Source organism: Meleagris gallopavo, chromosome 1, assembly GCF_905368555.1.
Source record: "Meleagris gallopavo chromosome 1, MGAL_WU_HG_1.1, whole genome shotgun sequence".
Taxonomy (NCBI): Eukaryota; Metazoa; Chordata; class Aves; order Galliformes; family Phasianidae; genus Meleagris; species Meleagris gallopavo.
Genome location: NC_139404.1, coordinates 35,415,814 through 35,430,750, shown reverse-complemented (window position 1 = coordinate 35,430,750; position 14,937 = coordinate 35,415,814). Strand labels below are relative to the sequence as shown.

General features: G+C 41.7%; 1 protein-coding gene across 4 annotated transcripts in view; it reads left to right on the top strand.

Moving 5' to 3' along the window:
* PTPRB (protein tyrosine phosphatase receptor type B) overlaps positions 1–14,937 on the top strand; it is a 67,883-nt gene that overhangs the window by 45,376 nt on the left and 7,570 nt on the right. For all 4 annotated transcript variants that reach the window (XM_085221280.1, XM_085221285.1, XM_085221293.1 and 1 more), the window contains 14 exons: positions 679–957; positions 1,874–2,023; positions 3,204–3,447; positions 4,941–5,047; positions 5,599–5,698; positions 6,791–6,874; positions 6,987–7,004; positions 7,107–7,188; positions 7,608–7,698; positions 8,987–9,063; positions 9,850–9,984; positions 12,342–12,464; positions 12,692–12,855; positions 13,551–13,686. In XM_085221280.1, coding sequence (XP_085077406.1) covers positions 679–957; positions 1,874–2,023; positions 3,204–3,447; positions 4,941–5,047; positions 5,599–5,698; positions 6,791–6,874; positions 6,987–7,004; positions 7,107–7,188; positions 7,608–7,698; positions 8,987–9,063; positions 9,850–9,984; positions 12,342–12,464; positions 12,692–12,855; positions 13,551–13,686 — 1,790 coding nt within the window. The remainder of the gene's footprint in view (positions 1–678; positions 958–1,873; positions 2,024–3,203; positions 3,448–4,940; positions 5,048–5,598; positions 5,699–6,790; positions 6,875–6,986; positions 7,005–7,106; positions 7,189–7,607; positions 7,699–8,986; positions 9,064–9,849; positions 9,985–12,341; positions 12,465–12,691; positions 12,856–13,550; positions 13,687–14,937) is intronic.

The window sequence follows — 14,937 nt, the reverse complement described above, 5'->3', positions numbered from 1 at the left end:
GCCTTGGAAACTTTCATATCACATGGGGTCACATGTCACACCTATGTTTACTAAGCTAATAGCTCTTTAGACTTCATTCATTATAGTAACTAAAAATGACAATATAGTTTTCACCTGTACTTGACTGCTTAAATGTAGGTAGGTGCCCACCATCTGAAGGAGAAATCCCATTTTTGGTACATGTCATGTTCTGTGATATTCCAGTATTACATGGACAAAGCATACTTCTCTGGTATGCTTTACCAATAAAGACACACCACATCCTACCCAGCAAACCAGATCAGTCATAAAATAATAGTATCAGTACTGACTGAAACTGATAATCAGGTGTAACCTCCAAATAAAGTGCAGTACAGTATTAGAAATCCATTGCTTTGCAGAGTTTCTCTTAATGCTGAAAACAAACAAAACTACTTGCTAAATTTTAATTACTAAAACTTCATAAATCTGCTGAAGCCAGTGTCACTAGCTCCAATTTCAGATGGCTGAAGTGAGTTAGCCTGCCTTGCCTAATAATCAGGAAGTGCACATCTATGGGAGAGAGGAATTCTGGCTCCTGGCCTCCTGCTCTGATTATGTGGTTGATGTTGAATCTAGGAATGCTACCTGAGCCACAGGGTGAGTGTTTGATGCCCGTCCCTTTTCTCACTGATTTTAAATTTCTCCACATTTCTGTAGAACCAGACAAGATTCAAAGTCTTCATTGTCGGCCCCAGACTTCTACTGCCATTGCATGTTCCTGGACTCCTCCTGATTCTGACTTTGATGGATATAGTGTTGAGTGCAAAAAACTGGACACTCGGGAAGTGGAATTTTCTAAAAGGATAGAAAAAGACAAAACTCTGCTCAATATAATGACCCTTGTTCCCCACAAACGCTACCTAGTGTCCATCAAGGTGCATTCTGCAGACATGACAAGTGAAGTAGTTGAAGACAGCACCATCACAATGATTGACCGTAAGTCGAATGCAGAATTGCTGTGAAAGGAGACAGTGAGCAGCAATAAGCCACTGCTTGTGTTGGTTACAAGTTGAACTCCACAATGGCCAGTGCATGAGACTTTTAGTTATATCTCTTAGCTCCACCCCATGGAAACACAGCTCTTCTAAAAATTACAGCCTCGCTTTATAGAATTAAGAGGCTTAACTAAGCACCATAAAAACGTGAATTTTTGGTTCTTTTTCCTGTCTGAAACCTTTTGAAGTTCAGCCACCTGCTTATGTGTTTGAAGTGGTTTTTTTCTGTACGCGCAATCAAATTGCAGTGGAACAGATTTTTAAATCATTCCACAATGTAGATCTTTAAAATCCCTGCTACTTTGCTTTGCATTTTAGTTCTGCTATGCTACTATTTAAGGTATAGTTTTCTATCATACAAAGAACACTTACTGAAGAAATTCTGCAATCAGTCTGCAAAGTGGTATTCTGTAGTTCAATGCTGTGTCTGACTCAGTGCTGTTCATTTGGAAAGAGAAACAAATTTAGATGCTTAAAATAGGTAACTTCCTGTAGTGAGTGGGCTAACTGGCTTCCATATACCTGGTTTAAACTCGTGTCATCTTTAGCAGCTGCAAATTCTGATTTCATAGATTTAACAAGACTTTGATGCATTTCCAAGTGGGTTTCTGCAGGAATTCCTACTGAGGAGCTGCCACTGTTATTATGGTTGACTCACCATTGGCTTGTTTCGTCCTTTGGCAGTTTCCCTGTGGGAGGTGAAGGCATTTTCTTGACTGCAAAAGAATATCATCAGAAACTTGGGTCCAGTCATCTGAACTTTATTCAAAATTGCATTTCCTTTGCTAGGTATAGCTCACAGCAAATACAAAGATAATGCTTTTCCTTGTTTTTTTCTTTTTTTTTTCATTTCTCAGGTCCCCCTCAGCCACCTCCAGACATTCGAGTAAACAAAAAAGAGGTGCTGATTACCAAATCCTCCATTAACTTTACTTTTAACTGCAGCTGGTTTAGTGATACTAATGGAGCTGTGAAGTACTTTACTGTGGTTGTCAGAGAGGCTGATGGTAAGTATCATTTAATACCATTCTCTCTATAGCCAATAGGCTATAAATCATATATGATTTACATGTACACCCTCATCACTACACAGCAAAATAATTTCTTGTATAATTGCTGAGTTTCACTGAAGGGCTCCCTAACCTTAGATTTTAAGCAGTCTTCCTCTCAGAGGGTTAGTGGCAACTGCAGAGCCTAGCCAAAAGCAGTAGTTAGATTCTGTACTCTAGGAGATACTGTCATATAAGATCAGAAAGTTTCCACAGCAGAAGACTTATATTGGATGATGGATGCCATTGAGAGTGAACATAGAATAAACTGCCTTGTTGTGCCCAGATCTCAAAAAGAAGTTTAGTTGAAAGGGGAACAGGAGGGGAGTCAACAAACAGGAGGGGAGTCAACTCTTTGAAAGGGTTGATAAATGCAGGACAAGGGGAAATGGTTTTAAGTTGAGGGAGGGGAGAGTTAGCTTGGATGTCGGGGAAATTCTTTACAGAGAGAGTGGTGAGGTGCTGGCACAGGCTGCCCAGAGAGGCTGTGGATGCCCCGTCCCTGGAGATGTTCAAGACCAGATTGGACGGGGCTCTGGGCAGCCTGGTCTAGTATTAAATGGGGAGGTTGGTGGCCCTGCCTGTGGCAGGGGGGTTGGAGATTCGTGATCCTTGAAGTCCCTTCCAACCCTGGCCATTCTGTGATTCTGTAGTTCACCTATATGTGACGACGCAAATGGATGTCTTGACAGTTAATACTGGTTTTAGAAGCAGCTTCATGTATCGGTACATTGGTATTTTATGATTCTTGATGAAGTTTCTTAAGATGTCTGTTCATCAGTTCTTAGGTAAATGAAACAGAGGAAATATTTCCACTATCTACTTTGTCATGCTTGAGCAGTTTATAGAGCAGTTTATAGAAAGGGACTACTCATTGCCAGGCTTTTGCCTACTCATGTCTTCTACATGCTATTGCAAGATTTCTTTCAGCAGACTCCTGTCATTTCCTGTGCATTTTTTCTCTGCACACAGTAGACCACTGTTGTCAATTTGTGGGATTTTTTTTTACCTGCTTTTCCTCCAGGAAAGGCTCAAAAATTGTATAATAAGGATTTAGTCCATGAACACTGAGTCTCTAATTGTGTTAATGGCTGTGGTGTGTAAACCTTCTTTCTTTCTTTCTCTGCACATGATGTAGGTAGTGAAGGACCAAAGCCTGATGAGCAGCACCCATTACCTTCCTATCTGGAGTACAAGCACAATGACTCCATACGCATCTATCAGACAAATTATTTTGCCAGTAGATGTGCTGAAAACCCTGACAGTGATTATAAAAGCTTTGACATTAAGCTCGGAGGAGAAATGGAAAATCTGGGAGGAAAGTGTGATCCGGATCAGCAAAAATTCTGCGATGGACCCCTGAAGCCTCGGACTGCTTATAGGTGAGATTTATGTTGGTAACCGTGCTCTGTCACATTATTAGGCATAGTGCTGAGTGCCTGATACACTTGAGCTTCTGAAGATTAATAACTGGGTTGTATAATGTTCCTTATGTTTCACATCATAATTTATAAAAGCTTTATCCCTGCCCCTTTCCATAGATACAAACCATACTTTCATTAGCATAGGAATGATACCATTAATTAACGCATAGTATGTTTCTTTATTTCCTTTTGGTTAAGACCTTTCCTACAGTTAGTAAATATCTTTTTAGAAACACAAAGTCATTTAAGTCAGAAGATGATATAACAAGAGAAAGCAAGAACGCTACACTGAGTTTATTTAGCACTATGTACTCACACAAGTCCTTTGGGACAAGGTAGAAAATTGTGCAGGTTGGTCTAATCTGTGCCACAGTTCAGAGGCTCCAGAGTTAAAACTGGGTTTGCTGTAGGATATAGAAGAGCACTACTACCAAGACCAGGCTTAGGAGTTGAACAGGCTGTGAAACCTGATCCAGGTTTATAAATATCTGAGGTGTGGCGGCCATAGCGGTGAGGCCAGTCTCTTTTCAGTGGTACGTGGAGACAGGACGAGGGGAAACGGACATAAGCTGCAGCACAGGAAGTTTTGCACGAATGTGCGTAAGAACTTCTTCACGGTGAGGGTGACGGAGCACTGGAACAGGCTGCCCAGGGAGGTTGTGGAGTCTCCTTCTCTGGAGATATTCAAGTCTCGCCTGGACGCCTACCTGTGCGACCTGGTGTAGGGAACCTGCTTTGGCAGGGGGGTTGGACTCGATGATCTCTAGAGGTCCCTTCCAACCCCTACAATTCTGTGATTCTGTGATTCTGTGAAACCAAATATGAGCTCCAGTGCAGTTCAGTCACACCCTTCTTGCAGGCAAACACTCTGCCAAGAGATCTGCAAGATGCTTACCAGACAGTGACATGAACAGAAGGCACATGCCAAGCAGTGCACATCATGCCTCTCAGCTTCTTCACAGCCATTAACACATTGCTGTGGATCTCCTACCACTCTGTTCTCATTAAGGCACATTTCCCTAAAATTCAGTTTAGGAAATACTAATATTACCCAGAGAACGAAGAGGATTGTAACATTTCTCCATTAACACAGCCTACCTACACGAAGGGAATGCATCTCCACTCTGAAAAGTGTTTCTGAATCCTCTCACCACTGCAGCTCCTGCTGACCCTGTCTCCAGATGCTGTCAGGCTGTGTGTGCCAGCAGCAGGAGCCCCATTCCTGACCTCAAGGGTACTTCCATCTGTGATAGCTGGATTGGGATTTACATCACCCAGCTGTGGTACTTATCTAACGCACCTGTTTTAAGAGCAGCCTGTGGTCAATGGAAATTTTTTAGTTATCTCTAAGAGACAAGTCATTTCTTATCTGAATCTTTTATTTTTCCATGGTTGACTGAACATCTGATAAACTTAAGTAGTAACTGTAAACTGTACTGGTTTTTTTTTAGGATCAGCATACGGGCTTTTACCCAGCTCTTCAGTGAAGACCCAAAGGAACTTCCTCAACCACTCTTTGCAGACACCTTCTTCTCTTTACCAATCACTACAGAGGCAGGTTAGTTTCAAGCTTGCTTTTCAGTCATTGTAGCAAGTGATTATATATTGCAACTCAAAACACTCTGGTATCCAGATCTGTTTGGAAGGAGTGGAACAAAGCCACTTGTTTTTGTCATGCAGTGTCCTAAGATATACTTTGAAATAAGGTAGAAGCTGTGGCTTATCTATGGCCATTATTTGCCATGGATAAGCCATGAATTTGAAAATTAAAGGGTCTGCTTGATGGAGCTGCTGACAGCAGAGAAAAGGGTGAATTCTCAGTGATGTTGTCACCAAGAAAGCTTCAAAGTACAAGATAACCAAATTCCTATCTGATGGTGCTGTGCTTACTTTTACTGTGGTTGGGAGTGAAATGTTTTGCTTAACATTTAGAAAAAAATTAGGACAGAAAACCAAGGCCTAGTTTAGTTGTTCAGACACTTTGAATTCCTTTAATTTAACCATTTCCTCTAGCTAACAGTGACATATTCTCTGGGCATTGGTGATTCTTTGATTCTTCATGTATTTTCTTCAAAATATATATGTGTAAATACACTATTTTGTTTCTAGAGCCTCTCTTTGGAGTTATTGAAGGTGTGAGCGCTGGTTTGTTTCTAATTGTGATGTTAGTGGCTGTTACTGCTTTATTTGTCTGCAGACAGAAAGTTAGGTAAGTAGAATCCTTTTATCAGCCTGTTATGAGATCAGGTCAAGCTATTTTGATATAAAAAATGCACTGAACTATTAAAGAGATAATACCTGTACACGCCAGTATTTCCCATCTAGAATTAAATGGGGAGGTTGGTGGCCCTGCGTGTGACAGGGGGGTTGGAGATTCATGATCCTTGAGGTCCCTTCCAACACTGGCCATTCTGTAACTATCGAACGAATGACTTAAATATCAAGAGGTGAATATATTCTTGATAGGGTTTTCAAACATCTACTGATATTTATAAGAATCGTCTCGTAAAGGGTCTCTGCAACCTCTTTTCATTAGGAGTCTGAATTTTTCTGAAAAAAATGGCATAACATACAAACTCAGTATCTTTTGTAAAAAATGAAATGTTTCAAATTATTTTCATAACCATTTTATATGGGAAGTTCCTGGAACTGTTTGTTTAGACTTTGTTATTTCAGTTCAAAAATCTTAAAGTGTGACACTACCTCAGTGTCCATACTATTAGTTCAAACTTCTCAGTTTTCTGTTGATTATAGTTGTATATTTCACATCAGAGATGGATTTTAAATAGTGAATTTTGAATACATTTTTAAAAAGCAAAATACTGCCACAACTTTGAAAAATGCTTTATCTGTTGAAACCATTTTGCATGACTGAAACAGCATTGCTGATAGGAAATAGGATGCCCTCCTTAATGATATGCTGTACTGGGACCATTTCAGATGAGGAACCAAGTCTTAGAATCATAGAATCACTCAGGTTGGAAAAAACCTTAAAGATCATCGAGTCCAACCACAACCCGACATACAACCCTAACCAACAACCCTCCGCTAAATCATGTCCCTGAGCACCACATCCAAACAGTTTTTAAACACATCCAGGGATGGTGACTCAACCACCTCCCTGGAGACCCTATTCCAGTGCTTAACAACCCTTTCAGTAAAGAAGTTTTTCCTAATATCCAACCTAGACTTACCCTATAGCCTGTTCACTCACTACTTTAAGTCATACTGATGGCAGTTCTTAGCAGTGTTGCACTGTAATGGTAAAACAGAAGTGAAAATAACTTATTTTTTGTTCCAGCAATGGCCATGAGAGACCTACAGCAAGGCTGAGCATTCGCAGGGACAAACCACTGGCAGTCCATCTGAACTTGGGGCAAAAAGGGTAACATCATCAGTTTTGTTTCTAAGAGCAATATTTTAACATGGCGTCATGGATGAGCGGCCCAATTTTGTCACTAATAAAATGTTTCTTTTTCTTTTAATATTATTTCTAGGAACCGGAAAACTTCCAGGTAAAAAAAAAAAAAAAAGTTAAAAAAGCTTAAAAAAGATAACTGAATAAATTATGATTGTGATTCATCGTCTGATTTTCTTCCTCCTGTTGAATATTTCAGTCCGATCAAAATCAGTCATTTTGAAGCACACTTCACCAAACTCCAAGCAGATTCCAACTACCTCCTATCCAAGGAATATGAGGTGGGAACCAAATCTAGACAAAGGACCTTACTTTATGAAGGCGTGAGCTGGTTGAATCATATTTTTGTTTGTCTCTCACAAACCAAAATAAATTTGAGTGTCTCACCTGAACTCCACTTGTAATACCAGCTCTTCATTTGGCACATCATCTTCTGGTTGGCAGTCTCTACCTGATACCTGCATGCCTGAGGTCAGGAGCATTCATTTGTGTGCCACATCTATGTAACAAATCATGGAGAACACCTGTCAGCCATGTGCTTGCCTTATGCCATTACGATTAACTATTTAATTTCGTTTTAAAAAAAAAAAAAAAAAGTCCCTATCCATGGCCTCCAATGAATTGATAAGTACTTTGTCCCATTGTGTTATCACATCCTTTAATTATTTTCAACTGACATTTTATTTCTAATTTTTTGCAGGACTTAAAAGATGTGGGTCGAAACCAGACGTGTGACATAGCACTTCTGCCAGAGAACAGAGGAAAAAATCGATACAATAATATATTGCCTTGTGAGTTTTAGTTTTGGTTGTGTAATATTACATCACACCAACTACTTCTCACTTTTTCCAGTGAGCCCAGTAAAAAAGAGAGCATAGCCAATCCTTTCTTTCATTTCTGTCAGAGTTGAAATACCTCTGCCAGCTTAGGTCTGGGTGCTTGGAGGTATATGACATTTGGCCCCAAATGGCTTCACACACCAGTAATTCTGTTTTGCACTAGAGATGTAGTAACTACTCCTCAGTCTAGGGAGAAAAAGTTCAAGCTTTTACAAGCATTCAGTCACTGCTAATGACAAGGATAGAAGAAATAACACTGTAGTCGTATACATAGAGGGTGTCATCCCTTCAATGCTAACAGCCATGTTGACTCTGTTTCTTCTTCAGAGGTCAGCAAACCTGCTACACAGTCTAGAGTTAGTGTGGTTCTGGATTGTGGGACGCATACATGAGGTTAGCTGTGTTCTTTTGGGGCAGGTCCTGTTACTAAAAATTGCCCCCTTTAATCTCCTGTCCAGCAGTTTTGGAGGTAACAGATTCTGTGCACAGAGGAGGAACATAGTGCTCAGCTGCTGGGCATGTTGTGCCCTTAGTGCACAGCCTCACAGCATCTCATGTGTTCCGACTGCCATACTGGGCTGGGGGCTGTGCCTCTGATCTAGACCCTCTGCTCAAAGCCATGCCGTATTCTTACTGACTGTAGCTTCCTTATCACATGGCATTCACACATATTCTTACTTCTTCACATGGCCTGCATTGTACAAGAAGCAGCACCTGGCTGAGATACAGCATGGCATCATCTCACAAATTGGCAGCTAGTGGGTTCTCTAGCAGATGAGATGCCACTGCTTCCAGGGGAGAGACTTGGCCTGCTAACATGGGGTTATTCTGGAAGCTGTGCAGGGTGCTCTAGCACAACTGCTCTTTCAAAGGTGGTGCCCTTGGGCACTTTTCTCCCTGGGCACTTTTCTCCAAAGCAGCACACTGCAGTCAGGTAAAAGAAGGATGCTTTTGTGGCTTTTTCATTGCCGTAACAAATCCTGTGCTAGTTAGCAGAAGAATTTTTGAATATTTGTTGTTTGCTTCTCACTTGTCCTCCTCATACTCTCTGGAATAACCCAGAGCCCTCCTAGATGAAAGAGGCAGTACAAATATAAACAGTTATTCCTCTAAATTAGCCATCCATATAAAATCTCAGTAGTAATCTCACCAATCCTTTCACAAATGCACTTCTTTAAATGGGAGAGGGACTGAAAATCAAGAGCCAGCCGTAAGCATCTTGTAATCACTTTCTTCCTAGATGATACATCAAGAGTGAAGCTTTCCAATGTGGATGATGACCCTTGCTCAGACTACATTAATGCAAGCTATATACCAGTAAGTGACTCAGAGATGTTATTTTACAGTCCTTCCCTAGTGGTTATTTGCCCTTCATCTAAAACTGAATATGCAGCTGGAGGCTTAAGGCCTCCCTTCCCCCTTCATTTATTCATCTTAGCTGGAAGTCTGAGAACTTATTTTGTAGGTGTGCTAAAAGGCTCTGTCTGACTGCCATTAAGTTAGCTTTGAGTGATTCAGCCAGCACTCAAGGACACTTTCTTATATTCCTATAGTTATGTAAGATAGCAGGTCTAATTGGCCAAGGACACATTTTCAAAGGTCACTGATTTTATACACTGTCCACAACAACTGTAGCTATCACTGCAGGTGGCGTCCTCAGTGTGAAGCTGCAGCTCATCCTGACAGTGCTGGCACCTCGTCGGATGGTGAAACTGGCCAAGATTACAATAATGTCATTTACTAGAGTGTTGATTGATAATAGCAGTGGTTTTAATAATATAAAATTCAAGCTAGAAGTCAGCTAATTTATTAAAAGCATCAGAACTGAAACAAAAACTCCTACTAGTTCCAAATGCTGTGCTGGACACAATATAGCAATGCAAAGCTTTGACTGTCACAAAAGGAATAGTATTTATATACACTTCTGCAGTCGCTTCCTTCTCTCTGCTCCCACCAGCCTTCTGCTTTGAGATCTAAGGCAGTAACTCAGCTCTCAAAGCTGTTGTCCCAGCAAGGGACTCTGTAACTCTGTGGCTTGTTCAGTTGCTAGAAGATCTTTTTTTCTGCCTTTATGGAAACTAATGAAGTTTTCTTTTCTTGCAGGGCAATAATTTCCGCAGGGAATACATAGCAACTCAGGGCCCTTTGCCTGGCACTAAAGATGAGTTCTGGAAGATGGCATGGGAACAAAATGTGCACAATATCGTCATGGTAACCCAGTGTGTTGAGAAGGGCCGGGTGAGCAATGACTTTTCTTTATCAATAACGACTTAATTATTGTTTTTTTTTTTTTTAATTTTATTTTATAATGTCATTATTAATGTTTTAATATTTATTCAATGTTTATGCTTATTATTTGCATCATGCTGATGCCAAAAGCTCCACTCAAGCTACACACAGTAAGAAATGAGAGCTGTAATCTAAAGACAGGAGGCGAATTTAAGTCTGTGAAGTTAGGATGCAATAACCATCCCAAGATCATGTAGCATCAGTGCTTCTGGTCTCTAATCCAGCACTTTGTTCACTAGTACTAATATAATTCCCTTAAGTATGCAGAAGGACAACCACCTGCAAAAAAAATGTGGCATCTCTTTGATAAGCCATGATGTCGTAAGCAAAGAGGCCGGTCACACACTTAACAGCTTGACTGAGTGCAAGCATAGGTAGACAACATTTAGCTATCTCAGTAATCCACCTCTGTAAGTGTGATCATGTCCTGCACCTTCTCTGTAAGACACAGACTAGATCTGTTAAAAGGTTAAATCAGCTTGAAGTGGTGCTCCTCCAGTGGATATATAGCAATATTTTCTTTTTGCTTGTTGTTTTTCCTTGTGATGGAGAAAACAGATGCAAGCCAGGCAGCAAGCCATCTTTTACTGGCTCACAGTGGGACCCCACTGTCATATCTCAGAAGGAGGCAGGGAAGCATGGGCTGGAAGCCTGGTTCTCATCTATGCAGAGGTCTGGGAAGAGGTGTCACAGGAAAGGTTGTGGCATCCAGAAAAAGACATCAGTGAAGCACTTCCAGTTCCCCCGTCACAAACATCGGTGATGAGAACTCCCTCTTTTAGCCTCATCCATGTTCTTTCCCATCCCAGTGCCTGTCTGTTGAGCTGACAAGGCAGGAGGGAGCATTGGTCTCTTAATTCAATTGCTGTTAGTATTGCCTTTCTTATACTCATGGAGAGCTTCCATTTCCCAGATGTATACAATACAGCAAAGATGAAGCAGTCTATGAGATTCCTAGAGTGTGTGGAGGATAACCTCCTGACACAGGTAGTGAGGGAGGTAGCTGGGGAAAGTACCCCGCTGGACCTGCTGTTTGCATACAGGGAAGGGCTTGTGGATGATGTGGTTGTTGGAGGATGCCTTGGACACAGTGACTGTGAAGTGATAGAGTTTTTGATCTTTTGTGAAGTAAGGAATGCAGTTAGCAGAACTTCTGCTTTGGGTTTCCAGAGCGCAGACTTTGACCTATTTAGAGACCTGATTAATAGAGTCATTCCCAGGGCTCAGAACTGGGGCCAGTTTTGTTTAACATTTTTTTATCAGTGATCTGGATTGAGGGAATCAAGTGCATCCTTAGTAAGTTTATGGACAAGTCCAGGTTATGCAGCACTGTTGATCTGCTTGGGGGTAGGAAGGCTTTGCAGAAGGATCTAGATAGGTTGGGTCAAAGGACCAAATCCAATTGTATGGCATTTAACAGCCATAATAGCTAAGTGCTGGGTCTTGAGCTTGTGACATAACAACTCTGTGCTGCAGTATAGGCTTGGGAGAGAACAGCTAGAAAGTTGCCCAGAAAGAGTGCTGGGGATGCTGCTCAACAGCCTGCTGAACATGAGCCACTGTGTGCCCAAATGGGCAAGGTGGCCAATAACATCCTGGCCTGCATCAGAAATTGTGTGGCCAGCAGGACTGAGAAGTGATTGTTTCCTTATACACAACACAGGTGAGACCTCATTTCAAGTACTGTGTTCGGGTTTGGGCTCCTCAGTACAAGAACAACATTGAATTGCTTGAGCATGTGCAGAGAAGAACAGTGAAGCTGGTGAAGGGGCTAAAAAACAAGTCTAATGAGGAGCTGCTGAGGGAATTGGAGTTCTTTAGCAGAGGGAATTGGAGTCTGGAGGCTGAAGGGAAACCTCACTGCTGCCTACAGCCATCTGAAGGGTGGCTGAAACGAGGATGCTGCCAGTCTCCTTTCTAGGTGACAAGCGATTGGATATGAAAAATAGTCTCAAATTGTGTCAGAGAAGGTTTAGATTGAGTGTTATTAAAAGTTTCTTCTTAGAGAGAGTGGTCAAGTACTGCAGTGGACCGCCAGGGAAGTGATGGAGTCCCCATCCCTGGAGGTAATTAAGAGACATGTGGACATGGCATTAAGGGACTTGGTTGGACTTGGTAGGTCAGGTTGATGGTTGGACTTGATGATTTTCAAGGTCTTTTCCAATGTGGATGATTCTTTGACTCTGTAGTTCTTCCTTCATCCTTTAGGCACAGGAGGTCTGAAATCTGCTCCTGTCAGTGCTGTATTAAAGCTTTGTTTCCAGCTGTCATTGACAATGAATCAATCTTTTTCCGTGTCCCTGCAGGTAAAGTGTGATCACTACTGGCCCCTTGACCAAGATTCCTTGTACTATGGAGACCTGATAGTTGAGATGCTGTCTGAATCGGTGCTCCCAGAATGGACAATACGAGAGTTTAAAATCTGCAGTGTATGTTTCCATTCATCTTTTTTTTTTTCTTTTTATATTATTATTTGACTTAAAAAAAACCTACAAGGCTTAATTAGGAAGGTTTCTTCTGCTGTAGCACAGCTGCATAATGTCCAGTTCATCTCTGGCAGTAGCTGTAGCATTCTGAAATTGCATGGAGGCTGTGTGTGTGTGTGTGTCCTCATCTCTTGGCTGTTCTGATGACCCACACCTTTGTACCTCAACAGGAGGAGCAGCTTGACTCAACAAAGCTCATTCGTCACTTCCATTACACTGTGTGGCCAGATCACGGAGTGCCAGAGACCACCCAGTCTCTGATCCAGTTTGTCAGAACTGTAAGGGATTATATCAACAGGACCCCAGACACGGGACCAACTGTTGTGCACTGCAGGTATGTGCAGCAGCAAAAAGTCAGCAGCACAGAGCTTTTCTGCATACCGTTGGGAAGATCCCAACTGTTCAGTCACGCAGCCTGAGAGATGATCAATGGGCGTAGATTCCCATGTACCTCTGAGCAGCATTCCCAAGGCACATAAAATCATTCACAATCTTACCCTGGAGAAGCCCCAGAAACTACGATGTCTTTTGGGATCCATTGGAGTGCACTTTGAAGTATCAGCAGCTGCAATTGCTCTTATGCTTTATGCATTCTTAAGTTGTCTGTGTGCTGCTGGTTGTTACCCAACGTCTGGATCACAAGAACATGTTCTGAACAGGAAGTACACCCAAGGATGAGTCTGGCTACATACGGATGTTGAGACCAACTGACAGATCCTTCCTTTCCTCTCTTCCTCTCATCCTCTTATTTCTTCACTATGAGAATTGTGATGCACTAAAACAGGTTGTCCAGAGAAGTTGTGAATTGTCCATCCCTGGAAGCATTCAAGGCCAGGTTGAATTGGAGCTTGGGCAGCCCAGTCTAGTGGAAGGTGTTGCTGCCCAAAGCAGGGAAGGTAGAACTAGATGATCTTTAAAGTCCCAGAGAAGGGCACCAGGAAGTTCTCATTCTGGAAATCTAACTGTACAAAAGCATTGCATGTGTCAATCCATCTCCATTTAAACCTTTTGGGTTGCCTTCTTTTTCAGTGCTGGTGTTGGCAGGACCGGCACGTTCATTGCACTGGACCGAATTCTGCAGCAACTGGATTCAAAGGACACTGTTGACATTTATGCAGCAGTGCACGATCTAAGACTTCACCGGGTTCACATGGTTCAAACAGAAGTAAGTTTTGGATAGCCTACAGTACACCAACACCAGCTGCATTATTTAATAATCTCTCATCTTAAAGCACCTCATAGTTATTCTATTATGAAATACTTGTTAGATACATTTAGAATCTCTAGTTCAGGTTTATTTCCATTGACTCATACAGCAGGTGCAAGCCCCAGCAAGTGGTAGCAACGCTTCCTATAGTCCCTTGGCACTGTAGCAGTATCACCCCATCAGCGTGATGCAGCAGACACCTAACAGCAAGTCATTCTGTTATTACAGTGTCCAGTAAATGAGCTCTGAATAGAGAGAATTCCTTTGGGTATGGCGTGAGAAGATGAACGTAAGATAGGTAGACGTAATGGGGAAAAGGAATGGAGAATGGAAAAATCAGGTGTATATAATTTTAAAACTCTAGGCACTGTGACCTTGTGGCTTTAAAGTGTGTTTTTTATTGAGCTGCTCTGTCCATTTTCATTAGTGGTATTGGAAAAATTTATCAGACTTGTAACATACTGTGCAAAAAGGAAGTAAATATATTCTACAAGTGCAGAAAAAGTGTTTGGGATTTCTTTCTGTGCTTTTAAAAATGCAAGAATATCACTTTACATTAATAGCAGCTAACCACTTAGAAGTTGATTTAATGAAGGAGAGTTGTGAAGGCAGTCTTTAGATTTTGACTGAACTGTTAATAGAGCAATCGGAATGTGTTTGATGGGTCTGCCTGTAGCTTAGTACTAACAGAGCTCTTTCTTGCAATTTGGAAACAAGAATATCAGCGGCTGAGCTTCTTGATAGATACAAAAGTCACAAAAGCATATAGGCACCGCTGGGAATGTAAAGGAGAGATTTCCTGGAACTGTCTTAATGACAGAACACTTTCTCTTTGGAGGGAGATAGCTTCTCAGTCTGAACTTGGCATCCTCAGAGGTGAATCCATTTCCTCTATGTTGCCACCAGCCATAGTCAGCAAGGCAGATTGGAGGCATGCTCACTTTCCAAGAGCCAAAGCACTGAGAAAAATGCACAGAAAGATAGCTAAATTTCTTGTGGAAAATAGATTGAAGATGTGCGGAGAGGAAATGCATGCTTACTGAGAAATCATGTCTTTGAGGTAGAGTAAGAAGGGCAGGTAGCAACAGGACGAGAGGAAATGAAAAAACTGAAAGAGACTAGATTTAGGCTAGATATTGGGAAGAAATTCTTTACTGTGAGGATGGTGAGACACCAGGACAGGTTGCCCAGTGAGGCTGTGGATGCCCC